Genomic DNA, 19088 nt, shown 5'->3' on the forward strand with positions numbered 1-19088 from the left:
ATTGCTTTGTAGCTCATGACAGGTGGCCCCAGGCAGGATACAAGCAGCAATTGACCTTGGCCTGTCCCTTCTAGGAGGCCCCAGAGCCATCAGCACATGCCTGAACCCTGTTGAAGTGAGTTTTGTTCTATGGGGTTGGCCAATGCACAGCAGATCCTCCGTGGTGGTGGTGGCCAGTCCTTGCAGCCAGTTGGCTTGTAGATAAATCCGTCCCATTGATGCACAAATAACAATCAAGGCTCAACTACAACAGGAAAGTGCCCACAGCCCACAATGGGGTGGGGAGGGGGGTGGGGAGGCACACCTGGAGCACCAAGTTCAAGTGACTGAGGAGACTGTGCCACTGGGCCCTACAGTACACCTACTACATAAGGACACTTTACCAAGACTGGGAGGTGGAACAGCTCTACCTAATATATTGAAGCAAACACAGGGAGGCAGCCGAAATGAAGAGACAATATATTCCTTCATATGTTGAAAGAGATCTTGGTTGCTTCCAAGTTTGGCAATTCTGAATAAAGTTGCTATGAACATCAGTGTGCAGGTTTTGTTGTGAACTTAACTTTTCAACTCATTTGGATAAATACCAAGTAATACAATTGCTGGATCATATAAACACTATGTTTAACTTTGATAAAGAAACTGCTAAATTAAGTTCCAAAGTTGCTGTACCATTTTGCATTCTTAACCACAATGAATGGGAGTTCCTGTTGCTCCACATCCTCACCAACATTTGGTGTTGTCAGTACTTTAGATTTTGGCCATTCCAGTAGGTATGTACTGAAGTATCTCATTGTTGTTTTAATTTGCAATTCCCTGAAAACATATGATATTGAGTATCCTTTGTATATGTTTATTTACCATCTGTGGTTTTTTGTGAAGTGTCTGTTAAGTTCTTTTGCTCTGTTAAGTTCTTTTAAAAATTGGGTTTTTTTTTTATAGTTGAGGTTTAAGAGTTCCCCATATATTTTGAGTACCAGCTCTTTATCAGATATGTGTTTTGCAATTATTTTCTCCCAGTTTTTGGCTTGTCATTTTATTCTCTGAACAGTATACGTTGCAGAGCAGAAGTTTTTAATTTCCAACTTAGCAATGTTTTTTTTCATAGTTGTGCTTTTGATATTGTACCTAAAAATTATTATCTAACCTAACATCATCTAGATTTTCTCCTATGTTAACTTCTAGGAGTTTTATAGTCTGTATTTTCCATTTATGTCTATAATAAAGTTTGAATTAATTTTTGTGAAAGGTGTAAGGTCTTTGTCTAGATTCATTTCTTTTGCATGTGAATATCCAGTTGTTCCAACACCAATTGTTGAATGCTCCTCAGTTTTTTCAATCTATAATGTGGAAATTAGCAAAAATATCTACCTCATAAGTGTTGTGAGCATTAAATAAGTCAATAAATAAATAAATATATAAACTTGGCAGTTAATAAATCTTAGTCATTTAAATTTATTGTTGTATATATGTGTGTATGTGTATATATATATAATTTGTTGACATTACAATTTCCATAACCATGAAAAAAAAGATATAAACTGATGTTTATTCACAATCAGTGACAGTTGAAGTATGCTGTTAGTGAGTATATTAGTTTTTTAGAGTCGCTATAAAAATCACCATAAACAGTGGTTTAAAACAACAGAACTTCATTCTCTCACAGATCTAGAGACAAGATCCAAAATCAAGGTGTCAACAGGGCCACATTTCCTCTGAAGACTCTACAGGAGAAACCTCCCTTGCCTCTTCCAGCTTCTCGTTGCTCCTGGCTTTCTTTGGATTGTGGCAGCAAAATAGCTATATGTACCTCTGTATTCACATGGTCTTTTTCCCTGTGTGTGTTAAATCTCTCTCCTTACTCTTACAAAGACACGAGTCATTGGATTTAGAGCATACTCTAAATCCACGATTATCTCATCTAGAGGTCTTTAATTATTTGAATCCTAATTCCAAATAAGTTCACATTCACATAGATGGAGGGTTAAGACTTAGACATATGTTTTGGTGGGACACAATTCAACCCACTACAGTGAGACAAGTAGGTTACAAAACTAAGTGTAAGATGAGATCTTATCTTTTGCAGATAAATCTACAAATATGTGCATGCTTTTATAGACCTATAAATACCTAAGAAAACATCTTGAAGAATATAACACAGATGAAAACATTAACAAGGCTGATCTTTGGGTGGTATGCTTTGGGTTATGGTCATTTTATTTCATGTTCTCCATCATTTATTTTACCTAGAAGAAATACCTATTGCTCTTGCTATTTTACAAAAATAAAATAAAATAAAATGGCAGGAAAACATAAACATTCTCAACCTCATCCACAGAAAAGCCACTCTGCTTCAGAATGGGAAACATAGTCAAGGCATAGGAAGGGAGACAAGATATTGGGGAACCCCTTTCCACAGTTTAACAGAATGTATTTTTCTTAATTCTAAAGCACAGAAATTAATATCAATATTTTAAATCTTTGTATAAACTGACAAAAGAAACATAGTACCTTAGTTTGACTTATTTTTCTGTGCCCTGATGAACAAACAGTAAGGTTGAGGGTCTTATTATGTGAGAAGCAGTAAGGTACACTGGTTAGATGGGGAGCTTGGAAGCCACACAGAATCTCTTCCCATATTACTCTTGTGACAGCCTAGCTTTGCCCTTGTTGTGCCTCAGTTCTCTGATGGTTAAAGGCAGGAAAAAAATAGCTCCTCATAGGTGGTGGTGAGGATGAAATAAGTATAGGCTTAGCACTTATAACAGTGTCAGGCACTGAGGAAGCCAGCAGTAGATATGAACCATTACTGAGTCCTCAATGACACTATTGAACAGCTAAATTAACCAATCCTGGAATTATCCACCAGATTTCTTGTTTAATAAATCCTCTTATTGTTCTCACTTTTTTCCTCACCATCCTCAGGTGTCTCATTCTATAAGAAATTACACTAAAACTTATCCATCATATAAATATGTATACATTTCCTGCTGCTTGAAACCCAACTGATCTCTGTAAGCTGTTCATGCTAAAGCCACATCTTTTGTGGGAGGGAGGCCAATACATACATTTGCTGAAGTACTACAAGTTAGACACCTTATATAAGCTTGCTCATTTTATCCTTATAATAGTTCTGGGAGGTAGGGATTAATATGCTCATTTTACAGATGACCAAGATAGGGATTATAAAGGGTAACTTCTTACTATAGGATTACACATATCTAATTAGAAGTTGGAATGGGTTATAGATATATGATGTTTTATAAGATTATACATACACAATACAGTGTTTCAATATCAAGAAATCCATCAATGTAATCTATTTTTATTAATAAAGTCAATGAAAACAATCATATTACAATCTCCAAAGATTAAGAAAAAGTATTTGACAGCATTAATGTCCATTCAGGTTTTCTAAAAGAAAATAAGAATTGGTTGACACTTTTCTAGCATAGCGGCATATATACACACTTCAGACAAAAAGCTAGCATTCTACTTAATGAGGAAATATTGGTGTCTTCCTTGTCTTGCTAAAGACAAGAACAAGACAAAATGCCAACTTATCTCCTCTAATATTTGAAATTTTGAGGGCGATATTTTCCAATGCAAGCTATTAAAAGCAAAAGGATGTAGTAAAATCTATTATTGCTGATGATATGATCACACAATGGAAAACCCAAATTAAAAAATGGAAAAATTACAACAAACCAAAAGAGAATTTAGTAAAGTAGCAGGTTATATTATTAATATCCAAAATCAATAGCCTTCCCATGTACAACTAAATAAAAGAAAAAGAAAATATAACAGAAGAAAGGAAAATGGCTGGACATAAACTTAAGAAACAATGTTCATATCCTACATAGAAAACAAAACTAGATTTGAACAAATAGAAAATGATATTATATTCTTGGTTAAAGAGATTCAATGTCATAAAGATGTCAGTTTTTGAAAATTAATTTATTAGTTCATAGTACTTCAAATAAAATACCATATTTATGTGGATTTAGAAAATTGCTATATTAGACAATAATTTATTTCATTATCAAATGTATTTGGAAGAAGAAACAGCTAGAATAATCAAATAAAGCCTAAAAAGGAAGTGTGATGGGATGGAGTGGCAGGTAGTCCTACTAGATACTGAAACATATAATAAAGAATGTACAATGTAAGAGTGTAGTATTGTCCCTTGAACGGACAGAGAGACTAATGAAACAGAATAAAAAATATTGATTAGATCCAATTATATTCATAAATTTTCAACATGATTAATGAAGCATTTTAAATGAGTGAATATATTATGTATGGTTTAAGAACCAGTGTTGTGATAACTAGATAACCTTATGGTTAACAGTTAAAAAGAGATCCATTTATTCATCTTACATCAAGAGAAATTACAAATAGTTGAGATTTAAATGTAAAAACAAAAAGAATCCATGTAAGTATTAGAAGAAAACATGGATGAACATCTCTCTAATCTGGAAGTAGAGGTAACTTTCTTAACTATGACTCAAAATCCAAGCACATTAAAGAAAAAAAGACTGATAGGCAAAAGTAACAAAAATGGCATGCTAAAACACATGATAGCAAATAAAAAAGACAGGGGGAAAGAATATTTACAATTAATATCTTGAACAATGTTGATAATCTTTCCACTCCGGTGCCCTATCTCCCCCCACTCCCTCAAACACACACACTTCAGAGGAGGTTGAATGGGTAACCAGGACTTTTATCACCACCTGGCAGTAATGAGATCCACCCTCTAACCCATGGTGTCAGGGAGGCCACACGGGGAGTGATATTCTTCCTCTTCCAGACAGGGTAGTATATGTGGATAGCCTGAAATCCCACATCTACCAAACAGTAATGAGGCACCTCTCCCCTTTCCACCCCAAATCCAGTGTCACAGAAGGCTGAGAGGAGAACCTGGACTTTTGTTCCCCACCTGTCTGTCATGAGATTGCAATCCCCTTCCCCCACTGGCATGGTATCACTGAAGCCATGCTAAAACAGATGATTTAATTAAGATCTAGAGTCTAATAGCAATATCCAAAAATATCCCAGATAAAGACAAAAATCCCTCTTCTATCCAAGAACTCGGAAAATCTTAACCTAAGAAAAGATAATCAACAGATACCAACATTAAGATGACACAGATATTGAAATTATTTGACATGGATTTTAAGGTAATGATAGAAATGGTGCAATGAGTAAATACAAACATGTTTGAAAACAATTAAAAAATTGAAAGTCTCAACAAAGAAATAGAAGATACAGAGAACTGAATGGAAACTTTAGAGTTAAACATATAGTAACTGAAATTAAAATTAATTGGATGGCCAGTCCGGGTGTGGCTCAGCTGTTGAGTGTTGACCTAGGATCCAGGTGATCGGGGTTTGATTCCCGATCAGGGCACATGCCCAGGTTGCGGGCTCGATCCCCGGTAGGGGGAGTGCAGGAGGCGGCCGATCAGTGATTTTCTCATCATTGATATTTCTATCTCTCTCTCTCCCTCTCCTTTCCTCTCTCTGAAATCAATAAAGATATACTTAAAAAACAAAACAAAACAAAAAAACTGATTGGATGAATTCAATAGTGAAATGGAGAGGAGAGAAAAAAGAATCAGTGAACATGAAGATAGAACAGAAATTCCCCAATTTGAACAACAAAGAGAAAATAGAATTTTTTTTTAAGATGGAACAAAGCCTCAGAGGCCTGTGGTACTGTAACAAAAGATGCAATATTCATGTCATTTATGTCTTGGAAAGGAAGATAAATAGTGCATGACATAAAAAGTATTTGAAGGAAAAAAGGCTGACAAACTTCAAATTTGGCAAAAGACATAAACCTACAAGTTAAAAAGTTCAGTGGACCCCAAGCAAGATAATCCCAAAGAAATCTGTGAAACATATATCATGATCCAACTTGAGAAAAACACCAAAAAAATTTTCTTGAAAACAGGGACAGAGAAATGACATAATTACCTATAGGATAAAAACAATGTGAATGACAGAAAATTTTTCATAAGTAATCATGGAGTGGAAGAAACTGGCACACTTTTCAAGTACTGAAAAAAACTGTCATCCTTGAATGTTATATCTGGCTAAGTTATCTTTCAGGAATGAAGGGGAACAGAAATATTCTCTGATGAAAGAAAACTAAGAGAATTTGGCACCAGCAGGTGTACCCTAAAATAATGGTTAAAGAAGTTTCTAAAAACAGAAATGAATTGGTAAAGAAGGACACTTGGAACATTAGTAAGGAAGAAAAACAAAAACAGAAAGAATAAAAATATAATAAATACAATAGTTTTTCCTTCTCCTCTTGAGATTTCTAAATTCTGTTTGCTGGTTGAAGGAAATGTATAACACTATCTGGTATGGTTCTCAATTATTTCTTCAAGAGGAAATAATAAAGACTAGACTTGTAATGCTTAATTTAATGTGTCAACTTGACTGGACAAAGATGCATAGATAGCTGGTAAAACAATATTTCTGGGTGTGTCTGTGAGGGCACTTCTGGAAGAGATTAGCATTTGATCCATTAGATTGAGTAAAGAGACCTACCCTCACCAATGTGGGCAAGCATCATCCAATCCATTAGGGGACACAAATGGAGCAAAAAGGCGAAACAAGGGCAAATTGTCTCTCTCTCCTTTTCTTGAAACACCCATTTTCTCCTGCCTTAAGATATTGGAGCTCTTGCTTATTGGGCCTCTGGAATCTGGCACTCACACCAGTGGCCCTCTGGTTTTCAGACCTCTGGAGTAGGGATTACACCATGGCTCCCTTGGTTCTCAAGTTTTTAGTTTTATACTGAATTAAACCACTAGCTTTCAGCTTCATGGCAGACTGTGGGACTTTTCAGCCTCCATAACTATGTAAGCCAATTCCTACATATATGGAGATTTATTATAAGAACTGGATCATTTTTCTGGGTTACAGAATCCTGAGATTGGAATCCAGTTACAACCTGAATTGAAGATAAAACTACACTGGTGAGACATTTACTAGAGGAAACATAGAAATATGCACACACACATAAGTTATTAATTCTATTTTGGATCTACTTCACTTCCCCCATGAAATCGATTACAATGAATGTTTCTTTAAGGTAATGAATGTATGTGCACATATATGTGCACTATTATCTTCATCATCAAGAGGGGCTTTTGAGTACCCATGAAGCCTATTCAGAGGGGAGCAAAATGACCATTTGTCCCACCTTGGAAGCCCATCTTCTAAAAGAGAGGCTGCTCTGTGTCTTCTAGGGAGGACCAGGGATGAAAGTTCTATGAGGATGAGCTTGGTCATCTGTAAACTGAGACTCCTGATACCATCCTCACAGCTGTCCCAGGGGGTAAATGAGAAAACCTGCCTGAGGATATGGCATGTGGAGGGATTTAAAAGACCTTTAAGTGTTGGGACACAGCAGTGGAGGCTGGTTGAGCCTTAGGGCCAAGACAGACATTTGAAAAGTCATTTCTCATTGTTTCTCCTAATGAGAAGATAGGTGTTTATGAAGGAAGAAGATATCTCTGATATGCTCGGTTCAAAGTTTTGGAGGTAGAAGGTTCTCTGTTGTTTTGGGGTGTTTCTAAAGCTCATAAGAGTCGCCCAACATCATACCTCTGACCTAATCCAGTCCCCAGGCTGGGAAGACAGGCTTGTCTCTGACTCACCTGGTAAGCTCAGTGAGAGATCACACCAGACAGCAAGGTGTGGTGACTACCTAACTGTTGCTCCTGGAAGGCTCCCTATCTTAATATACTTATAGGACAATTCTGTACCGGCCCCACAGTGACTAGTGCAGGGTTTCTCAGGTCATGCATTATCCAGCCACATCACACCAGGATTTCAACCATCTGCTTTCTCCCTGTGTGGCAAAAGTTAAAATTACTAACATTTCTTTGACATACAATTGTCTGTTCTAGCATTCACTAATAACTAAGTACATATTGGGCCTAAAATTCATCCTATTGCATGGGAAGTGTCTCTAACTCTATAGTGGAAATAAGAGGGTAAGAAGGGAAGTGAATATATGAGCAAATTCAAGGGTTAAATTTGAGCTGAGATAACTCATTCACATTAACTTGTAAACTTGCTGAACATGTAAGGCTTTAAAGATTAAAAAATTCCTCCTATGCCTCTTTGGACCCATCATCCCCATGCAGTCACTATAAAATGAGACCTTATCTTTTGTAGACAAGTATACAAATGTATGCAAACATGTATAAATATACAAATATCATATAAGCAAACTTCTGAAAAGATATAACACAGATGAAAACATTCAGGGCTTATCTTTGGGTGCTATGAGTGGAGATAATGATTTCCCCCCTTCATGTTTAATGGAGCAGAACGAGCGCTTATGGCACAGTGTATCATGGGAAAAACTCCTGAAAACCAAATGTGTCAATAAAGGAATAAGGTCTATAAAATTCATAAATATACTCACCTCCTCTTCAAAACAAGCAGGTAACTTAATATTTACTGAGAGTGAAATGTTAGGGTGATAATAAATAAAATAAAACAAGCAAAAGAAATTATTTACAAGTTCCTATTATTCACTCTCTTGCTTCTCCCAGCTCCCTCCTATCCCCATGCACACCCAGCACTCACTTCTGAGACAACTGGAGGCTCACCCCAGACGGGGTGGAGAAAATCTGCACCATTTCCTGCTGCTCCTGGGTGAGGGTGGTCCTGGAGCTACAGGAGGGTGTGGGTATTCAGATGGAGGATGCAGACTCTGTACCGTGTTGGGGGTGGCGTCCCTCACAAACAGCTCATCATTCACAATGCACAGACTGGAGAAAAATGGGCCCTCAGACAACTGATGGATAGAAAACCCCACACCCTCAACAATGATCCTGCTTTGGCTGCCACTCAGTAACCAGGTTCCTCCCACACCCTGTCTGTATCTGCGCCCCAGAATCCTTGCCTGGTAGCTCTGCCACTCCCAGTGAGTCCATCCTTGGAGAGATTGTCTACAAGGGTCACTAGATTTATACCTCAAAGCCCATTGCATTTACTCTGTAAAATAGCTCAAGGGAGAGGACAGTCTAATCCCATTTTTAAAGAAAAACATAGTGTCACAGCAAGGTCATGTGATTTCACTAAGGTATAAATCCAGTGAGTGCTGGGGTCACAAAGAGGATCTAAAAGAAACCTGGAACACTTTCACTGTTCTAACTCCAGAGTTCATGCTCTTAACGCTTAGACAGGACCATTCCTCAGATCAACCTGCTGGCTTCCCACAATGCTGAGAAAACCCCAAGGACATGCACTGTCACATTCCCACAGCCCTGAGTCAAGGCTAGGTTGCTCGTGCCCACCCAGAGAACAGCACTCACCTGGAATTGCTGGCAGGAGTAGCGATGAAGGTCCTGGTGAAGGCACGCACAGAACCCTGAGACCTTCCTTCCACTTCAACAACAACAAACAACAATATCCCCTTGAAGACTCACATGTTTCACTCACTCACACAGTGTTGCCCAGTCAGGGTGGGACTCCATAGTAATGCCAAAGGGACAAGTGTTCACTGGGAGTCAAGGTGTCCGGGAATAGGGAGGGCGACTATAGGACCAATCTGCTCCCTACTATGTGCTGGGCCCTGGGACAACCACTTCACAAGTTCCTTTGATTCAGTTTTGCAGCTACCCAAAAGGTGGGCATTATTTAGCCCCGTTTTGTAAATATGAAATATGAGAAGTTAGGAAATGGTCTCAAGATCTCACAGTCAGGATCTGGGATGACAGCCATCAAACCCCACACCTGTGTCCCCAAAGCCATAGCTGTGCCAGGCTGACAAATATAGATGCAGGTCATAGCAGGATGGTTTGGAGGCAGACTAGAGGCAAGAGAACTCAGAGGGAATAGTAAGGAAAAGAAAGGATCAGGGAAGCTGAGAGAGTTCTGAGAGGGAGCCCAGCCAGAGAGAGGGAGCAGTGGGGCATCTGGGGAGAGGACTCTACATACACTCACCTTCCTTGAACACCCCATTGACAGAGAAGCAGAGCATCCTTTCCTAGAAGAGAAGAGTACAGGTGCTCAGTCACCATCTATACCTCCCACTCATCTGTGTCTTTCTGGGCCTGCCCCAGAGAGGAAGAGAGGAAGTGGGTGCTCACCGAATGGAACCACATGTCCACTGTGAAGGAGTTGAGGTCATGTTGAGTTTTGGGCAACACACAGAGGGAGCACGCAATGTCATGTTTTGTGTGTTTCAGCAGCTGAAAACGCAGGTCTGTGGGGGAAGGACAGGAAAGGTCAAGGTTGCCTCACCCTGGACCCTATGACCCTGCTCACCCCCTTTCCCTGCCCAATCTTCCCCATCCCACACGCACTGGAGTCCTTGAGCTTCTTCATATTCCTATTATCCTTGAAGTACTCAAACAAGCTGCTTCTAGGAGAAAAAGAGGAACAGGAGGTAATGATCCTGCCACTGTGGGTGTTTCCAAGACCTGACTGTGTCTCCTGGGAAGATATACAACCCAGGAGCAGAGTCTAAGTTGTGATACTCACTGGGCTGGATCCTTGGGGTTGAAAGGAATGGTCAGGGAGAAGCAGGCTTCATCATGATAAGCACTGAGAAGACAGTACCGGTCTCCAGAGTCATAGATCAAATAATACCTGTAGGGGAGCGAGGGAACAGGCTGCCTGTGTTAACCAGGCTCCAAAAGAAACATGAGAGTCCCAATCGGCAGTCCTGGTGCTCCCAGAGGTACTTACTGCTGCAGAAATTGCAAGACTAGACTCTTCAGCGCATCAGATCCAAAGAAGCTTCCCTGAAATCAAAACAGTCCTCAGGACCATGGCTGGTACCCCATCCTCATTCACCACCTAAAATCCTGCTAGATCTCCTCTCCTCACCTGGCAGGATGGTAACTTCTTGTGGGCTCCGATCCCCAAATTAGTTGGTAGAGATGTCTCCTGGCCATCCTGGGGAAGGAAGAGGAAGTCAGCCTTGCAGACCAGCAGGTGGTGCTGAATGATCAGGAAAAGGATTGGCCCAGGCGAGGGTGAGGGCCAGAAGAGCCCTGGAAATTCCATGGGCAGGACTACACTTGTACCATCATCATGAGGGCCCTGGAGCCTGTAGAGAACTTGTGTGAAGAAGTTCCAGAGCTTTTGTCAGGTTCCCACAGGGGTCAATCCACTAGTGAGGATTAAGGCTCAGATCCAAATATGTAACTTGAGCCAGACCTAAAGGGGTTCAGAGCAGGTTGTGGGAGGTGTCAGCGCCACTTAAAGGAGTCAGTGATGGAGGAATAATACACTTACTAGGCATAATAACTTCGGGAACAATTCCAGGATGGAGCTGCCAAAATCAAGACAAAACAGAAACGTAAGTGAATCTGCAGAGCAGCCCTGCCTCCTTGGAGCAAGCACACCTACACCAGACATACAGCTCAGTGTGTTCCAGCTATACTCCACTGTCCCAGCCTTCCAGGAACCTGGGAACTTTCTCCAAGGACTGACCCACAGGAAGAGCACTCAGCTTTCTTCCCTCCTTACCCCCTCTCCCTCTCCATTCTGCTGGGTAGCTCCCACTTAGATGTGCTGACTCCCTTCTCCAGGGGCATAAGGAGCAGCATTTGGAGCTGCACACTTTTCCTTCACCTGCCACTGTTGGGTCCTGGAACCCCAGTTAGGAATGAAAAACTTGCACATGTTGGACTCGGAGCCCTTGGGATGTTGGCTGAGTCTTTGTCACCTGTGGGAGCTCAGTCTGAACTGGGCATGGGAGACACATCAGCCATGGGATCAGGAGACCTACCCCAGAAGGAGTAAAGGATCAGGCCACAGCTCAGCTTGGGGTGGAGGGTCTGTGGCCCCCTGGTGGTCATGGTCTTCTCTCCTCACAGCCCCATGCATCTGTGCCTGTCTTAGTTTGTTTCTTGCCTGAGGAATCCTACGTGTTTCAGGCTACCTAGGGCTGCTTTGAAGGACCAGGCAGGTGATATGAAGTGTGGAAGGGCAGTGCCCCTGAGAGGACTGTCCTTCTGTCCCCTCAAACCCCTCTGCCCTCTGCCTTCCACTGCTGCCTCAAGAGGCCCTCTGTTCAGTGGCAGTGGCAGTATCCCTTAACTCAGGGATACCTGGTTTTTCTCAAGGAGAGCCCAGCTGGCATTGGTCCAGAGGAAGTAATGTCATGATGGCAGCCAGCCAGGGCCTCAGCCCTCAGCATGGGGCAGTAAACTCTCCATGTTAGCCTGGGATTGGAGAAGAGACCTTTTGGAACAAGGGAAAGAAGGCTCCTCTCAAGGCAGGGGAGGGTAGCCCCTTCTCAGCACAGAATAGAAAGGTCTGTCTCAACATGAGGACCTGTGCTGGAGGACTCTTCCCATTCCAGGTCACCAGCATCTGGCCCAAGGCTGGTCACACTTGGTACTGATGATGAGAGGATATCATACTTCCTGGAGTGCAATCTTAGGAGGGCATGCAGGAAAAGTTTGGGTGCAGAGTCAGGAAACAGACCAGACCAGGAGAACAGGTGAGCAGGTCAGAGGAAAGAAAGGAGACCACTAAACACAGGTGAGGGACACAGAGAAGAGAACTTAGGGCCTGTGGTCCTCCCAGAACACCTGTTTGCTGCCTCTGTGAACAGGTACTATCAAGGGTAGCTCAGGCTCACAGGGGTGAAAGAGGGTACAACTAACCTTATGTTGGTTGAATTATCTGGTAACGTGGTGCATAGCAGGTTTCTGCTTGCACTCATCTCTTCTGGCTCCAGCCCTTTGCCCTGGCCCAATTCCTCTGCTGACTTCACCTGTGATTATGGGGAGGAACCACATAGACCACAGAAAGAGAGCCAAGATGACCTGTACCCCCAGTCCCTTCCTTTTCTAGCAAATCCACTGCACTGCCCCTTCTCATCACCCCATGGGGTTCAGTGGCTCTGAGTCTGAGGTGGTGAAGGGGGAAAAAAGGTTGGAGAAGAATAAGTGGGTCTGGATATAGATGTACAACTTGTCTTGAGTCTGCATTACCTTTATCTGCTCCTCCTTTTCTGACTTCAGCTCCTTCTGCACAGACTGAGGTGCATCAGAGGGGTTGACAATTATAGGTATCTGCAGAAAACACAAAAGGGGCTGAGTAAGCACCAGGAAATCTGAGCCCTGGGATCAAGCAAGACCTTGCCCCTGTCCTTCCTCTTGCCCCTGGCTAGCCCTAGTTATGTCCTTGACACATACCTTCTCATTATCTTCATCCCAGATCTTGCCATCGGCATTCTTCAATGCGAAGGCAATGGTGGCATTCTCAACAAAGAACTGGGCTTGCATTTCCTCATAGTGAAACTATAGGTAGAGTGATAAGAGAAACAGAATATGAGACCAGAGCGACTACTCGTCTGCCCTGTTACTTCTCATCCACCTCACTGTCCTCTCTTACTTCAACTGGAGTGAAGGGGACGCTGCATTGCTTCTGAATCAAGTTCAGTAGCCACTTCTCATCATATTTTATGCCGAATGGAACCTAGGAGCCAAAGGAAAGATAGGGGAGGAGACTGACATAATGGGATCTAAAATTAAGAAGAACCCCAACCATGTTTTCCTTTCAGATCTTTTTCTCAGCTTTTGAAATAATAGTTTAAGATAGGACAATATCCATTATTGTCAACTTTTGTACCAGACATGAATTTCCTAAATACCATTCTTTCCTTTCAAATAGTTTTCCTCAAATAATCAACTTAAGATTTACTTCCTTTTATAAAGTTCCAAGAGATCCTACCTAAGGCAGACTTGGCCTGCACCTCTCACAAGGACCCCAGAGACTCAAAGTCCTCCTACACTCCACTGGGCCAAACTGTTCCCTCCAGTGTGGAGGTGCTTCATCTCCTTTGCAGTAGTTTTCTCCTTTGCCTTTAGACTACCTGTCCCATTCTCCTTGCAGTCAGTCGTTTCCTTTATATTGCTTCCCTGAGCCTGACTTAGGTGACTTAGGATGTTAACTCCTAGTAATAAAGAGAAACATTGCCAACTCTTCTGCCCCAAAAAGGCACCTAGCATCTCTACATGAGTCCAACATAGCTCCCTCTGTTCATATTCTATATATTAGTTGCACTTTTCCAGGATACTCACAGTGATCTTGAACCAGCTTCCTGAGGTCTCATCCTGCCTCTTCTCCTCCATTTTTGTCTCTGGAGGATTTTGCTCTTTCTCCATGTTAACATGGGTTAGGTCCTGTTTCTGAAAATAGGCTCTCCGGTGATGGCGTGGAATGGCATAGGGAGCACTGTCGGGCAGTGGAGAGAAGGAAGTAATCCATATATACTCAGGAAGTCTTCTATGCATGTTCACCCCATTGATAGCAGGGCTAAAATAAAGTTTTCTCAGCCAATAACCTAATACTATAGTTGCTCATTTTTTCAGGTTGGAGAGAAGAATGACTTATTTAACTACAAGGTTATGTATTCCACTGGCCAGTACATTTCAGCCATGCTACCTGGTCACTTACTATCTTACTTGGGTGTCCTCTTGAGCATCACTTGTTGCTGAATCTCCATCTTGTTGCTGGCAGGATGAAGGATGAGTGCCAGAACTTACTTGTTCAGACACATTGTTATATCTCCTTCGGTAAATACCCCAGCCTGATCTTCTATGTATGGTATTACTTTGGGTATTGTGCCCTGAAATTAAGAACAACAACACATCAGTGGTCTCAATACCAGAAAAAGTCCTGGAGGAGATATCATAGCTAATGAAGAAATATTACTGACTTTCATAATCTAAAATGAAATACATCACAGTGCTAAAAACATTGAAAGACTTCACTGTGGTTCCACTTCCTGGGAGGTGAGAGGTAGGGAATATTCATAACCAAGAAGGAAAGCACAAAGGAAAGGGTTTGGGTGTTGAGTTTAATCTGTGGTGTTAGTCCCTGATCTGCCCCTTTCAGGCTAGGTGACCTGGGACAAGTTGTTTACCATCTCTAACTCTCACTTCTTTCCTCTGTTCTAGGAGCATAATAAAATCTACCCTGAAAGTTTGGTGTTATGGTTCAAGGGTCAAAGGTGAGTTTCCACCTGAAAAAGCAATTAGAGAAATGAAAGAGGAGTCTGATGAAAATATCCAGAATAATGTCTAAAGAGACATAATATTGAGAACACCATAAGAAGAGAGTGCCTGGCTGGAGTTGCTCATTTAGTTGAGCGTTGTTCTCTGCCCAGAAACGTTGCTCGTTTGATTCCAGGTCAAGACACATATCTGGGTTGCTGGTTTAGTCCCATCAAGGCACCTGTGGAAGGCAACCAATCTATGTTTCTCTTCCTCTCTCTAAGCATGTCTTCAAGAGAGGATTAAAAAAGAGAGAGGAAGAAGGGGAGAGAATTAAATTGAGCTAGTTAATATATCTAACCCACGTTTAGTTTGAGCCCCCTAAGAAGGAGAGGGAACAGTGCAGAAGTGGCATTTGAAGAGATCTTGGTTGTGAAGTTTCCAAAAGTAATAAGATATCAAGTTGGCATAACAATATTCGTAGAAGAAAGAGTATGCTTTAAGGAAAAACATTCCTAAAGAAAAGACATATTTCATAGTGATGTTAACATAGCAAAAACTGGGAACATTTGTGACCGGAAGAATCAAACTAAAGGAAATATTAAGGATTCTTCTTCAAGAAGAGGAAATTTGATCCCCCAGATGGAGGCACATAAATGCAGGTAAGAAAGACTAATGATATTTGTGACTATGTAGACCAATCTAAAGGAATATTGATTACATAGCACAATGATAACTTATTCTGGGGGGTTAAATATATATAGAATTGAAATGCATGACAATAAATTGGGAGACAGAAAATGGAATCAAAGTGCTTCAAGGTCATTTCATTGTGTGAGGAGCTTCAAATAACTAATTTACATTAGATTTTGAAAAGGCAAAAATTTACGTTGTAATCTTAAGGGTAAATACTGAGAAAATAGAAAGATTGTTTAACTATCTAGCCAAATGAGGGAACAATTTAATAGTTAAATATATTAATCATTTCAAAGAAAAAGAAAGGAAAGTGACTTAAGACAGGCAAAAATGAATGTACAGTAATATGGTATATATAAACCAATTTATATATATATATATTTACATTTATATTTTCAGATTAAATATTCTAAACAGGAAAACAAATATCACAATGGATTTAAAAAATTCCATCAAATGCTCCTTTAAAGGATACATTCAAAATTTCATCATCTACAAAATTCGAATAAATAATTTGGCAAAATATATCATTTACCCACTAACCTCCTGAAAGCTTATACAACTCTATTAGTACAAGGCATACTTTTTAAAAATTACTAAATAAAAGAGTAAAATTTCTTTATTATAATGGTTTCAATGCAATAAGAAGATATTAATACAGAATTCTAAATTTGTATGTCTTACTATGGAGCCAGAACATGCAAAGCAAAAACTGATATAAGTAAATGGAAAAATGAACAAATCCATTGTCAGAATGGAATATTTTGCCACAGCTCACTGATTGACTCATAAAATGGCAGACAAAAATTCAGCTAGAAGGAGAAGGTTTAAAAATGTGAATTAAGTATGTTAACATAAAACAATGTACATAACAACCACACAGGGAATATTACAGAATAGGTCATATGCTGGGCCGTAAAGCAAGCTTCAATAAACTGCTATGGGGTAATACAATCTACCTTGAATAGCTGATGTGAGATTCAAGGGTAATGGTGGATTCTCTGCCCCTCCCCAATTTCTAGTATGCTTCTAAAAAACGTTAATTTATACAAAATCCCCCCAACCTAGGTGACCCTCCCAACTCTCCAAACCCTGGACCTAAGAAGACTGAATGACTCAAGTCTTTCCCCTCAAGCAGAGAAATAAATTTCACACCAGCCTCATCAGAAGGAGAGGAGCTTTTCCATGTGGAACTAAGGACCACTTGGCTCATTTCCTCAAAAGCATAGAAAACAGTCAGCCTGGACCTTTGTCACCCTTTTTCTAAAGGGGTCTTTGAGGTGGATGAACTATGTATGGGTTAGGGTGGGGAAGAGGACCCAGAACTCCTCTGTCCTTGTTGGAATCTAAGGCCAAGGCCTCATGCTTATCAACTCACCCATACTGTGGTCTGAAGGCAGTGACCTGTCACCAATATCCTCACAGGTTGCTTGTGAAGAGAATCTGTGCAGTCTGGAGCTGGAGGTTTGAAGATCAAGGTGGGCTGCCGAGGAAGACAAGAGGTGGTCCCAAACAATTTCCTCAGGACCAGACAAACAAGATGGAGTCTTTAGAGGAAGTCCCTTTTTTAAAGGCATAGAGAAAGCTCTGGGGGCCAGAGGACTCTAAACTTTCTACAATTACTACCCTTTGAGTTTCTTACTAGCCTAACACCCAGGCAACAGTTTCCAACTGAACCACCCCTGCAGAGGAGGCCAACTAGAGTCAGGAGGCCTTGATACCTAAGTATTTGTATCTAAACACAGGAAACTCTGTATGCCAGCCTCTGGGTCGGCTGCACTACACTGTGTTCTCTCATTCTACACATCCAAAGAACTTTGAGTGCCAGCTATTGGCCAGGCTCTATTCTTGCTACATTGCATCTGTTTTTTTTTTTTCATGTATTCTTCACAAGGGAACTCTGATATCTGAATCACCAGCTTTTCAAGGTTGCTGAGGCTTAATGTGGTGCTTGCACTTATCTGGAGGCATTCAGATGCTAACTGGAGTTACAGAGACTGGAATTGAGCTCCATGGAATGAGGGTGATAGCTCCAGGTATAGCTTCATTAAATTCTTGCTGCAATATGTAGGATTTTCTTAAGTTAGGGTAATATAACAAAATGATCTCAAAATAGTTACATGGCTGGAATTCACTCCAGCCCATCCAGAAAAATGATACCCCAAACAAACAAAAAACAGACCTGGAAAATATAAAGGAAATAGTAAACAGAGTTTGGTGGGTCACTGTAACAAGAATAGAAAAATAAATCATGTCGTCCTTTTTTAAAAAAAAAAGTAGGAACGGAGGGTTTTGCAAGGGGAAAGAAAAGAGAGAGGAGACCAGTGGTGACTTGGGGGTGGGTTAGAGGAAGCAGTTCCAGTGCACCAGCCAGAACTTTCTTGAATTTTCTACTCCTTGTCAATCATCCCTCACCGAATCTTTATGCCCTGAGAGAGGAAGTCCAGCCCCTGAGAGAGGTGAAAAAAATCTGCACACGAAAATGTGAACATTTGGGGTGACAGAACGTAAGACATAAATATACACACATACACAGATAAACTGCCAAATCAAAAGTTGGAATTTTTTATTTTATATAAAGCAGTCTCATGTAAACATTCTTATAACATGGTAAATATATGTGACTTTTCTGTCATTTAGTTATTAGATCTTTTCAAGTGTTTCAACAAATTTGGCTAATCACAAAATATTAAACATTAAAGCTTACACATAGAAAATAAAATCATTCTGAACCTTTCATCTATATAATCCCCTCATGGTCACTCACAGATATCTAAGATATCCAATGTAAATAGATTGGTGCACATTTTCCAGATGTATTTCTCTTTGGGTAATGTGTATGCCTACCTTAAAATATTTGTGTAGTTTTTATATATACATTTTTAAAATTTATAATCACATAAATAAGTTTCTGCAAATTAAAATTTTCACCTACTATGATATTTCCAGATTTTTGTTTCAAGTGTACAACTCAATAAAACATCATCTGCATACTGCATCATGTGCTCACCACCCAAAGTCAAGTCTCTTTCTGTCCCCATTTATTCCCCCTTTGCCCACTTCCACCTCCCTCCACCACCTTTTCCCTCTGGCTATACCATACCTTCGTCCGTGTCCATGTGTCACATATATTTTTTGTTTAATCCCTTCACATTTTTTCACCCAGCCCCCCCCAAGCCCCTCCCTTCTTACAGCTGTCAATCTGTTCTATGTATCTATGCTTCTGTTTCTATTTTGTTTGTTAAATTATCTTGTTGATTAGATTCCACATATAAGTGAGATCATATCTGACTGGGCTTATTTCACTTAGCATAATAATTTCCAGGTCCATCCCCATGCTGTTGCAAGAGGTAAGATTTTCTTCTTTTTTATGACTGAGTAATATTCCATTGTGTAA

The 19088-nt window shown here is 40.5% G+C and overlaps 1 protein-coding gene across 1 annotated transcript; it reads right to left on the reverse strand.

Annotated features, from left to right (window-relative positions):
* Positions 1-8614: 8614 nt before the first annotated feature.
* NXF3 (nuclear RNA export factor 3) lies at positions 8615-18810 on the reverse strand (the record flags this gene model as incomplete). The annotated part of the gene is given in 17 exon segments (XM_081126371.1): positions 8615-8725; positions 8728-8803; positions 9350-9422; positions 9981-10023; positions 10127-10242; positions 10343-10401; positions 10521-10628; positions 10728-10783; positions 10869-10937; positions 11280-11316; positions 12659-12768; positions 12989-13069; positions 13193-13297; positions 13392-13475; positions 14081-14234; positions 14457-14628; positions 18795-18810. Coding segments are annotated over 17 exon segments (1470 nt in total).
* Positions 18811-19088: the final 278 nt, after the last annotated feature.

The sequence above is a fragment of the Miniopterus schreibersii genome, assembly GCF_964146895.1.
Source record: "Miniopterus schreibersii genome assembly, chromosome: X".
In the NCBI taxonomy this organism is placed as follows: Eukaryota; Metazoa; Chordata; class Mammalia; order Chiroptera; family Miniopteridae; genus Miniopterus; species Miniopterus schreibersii.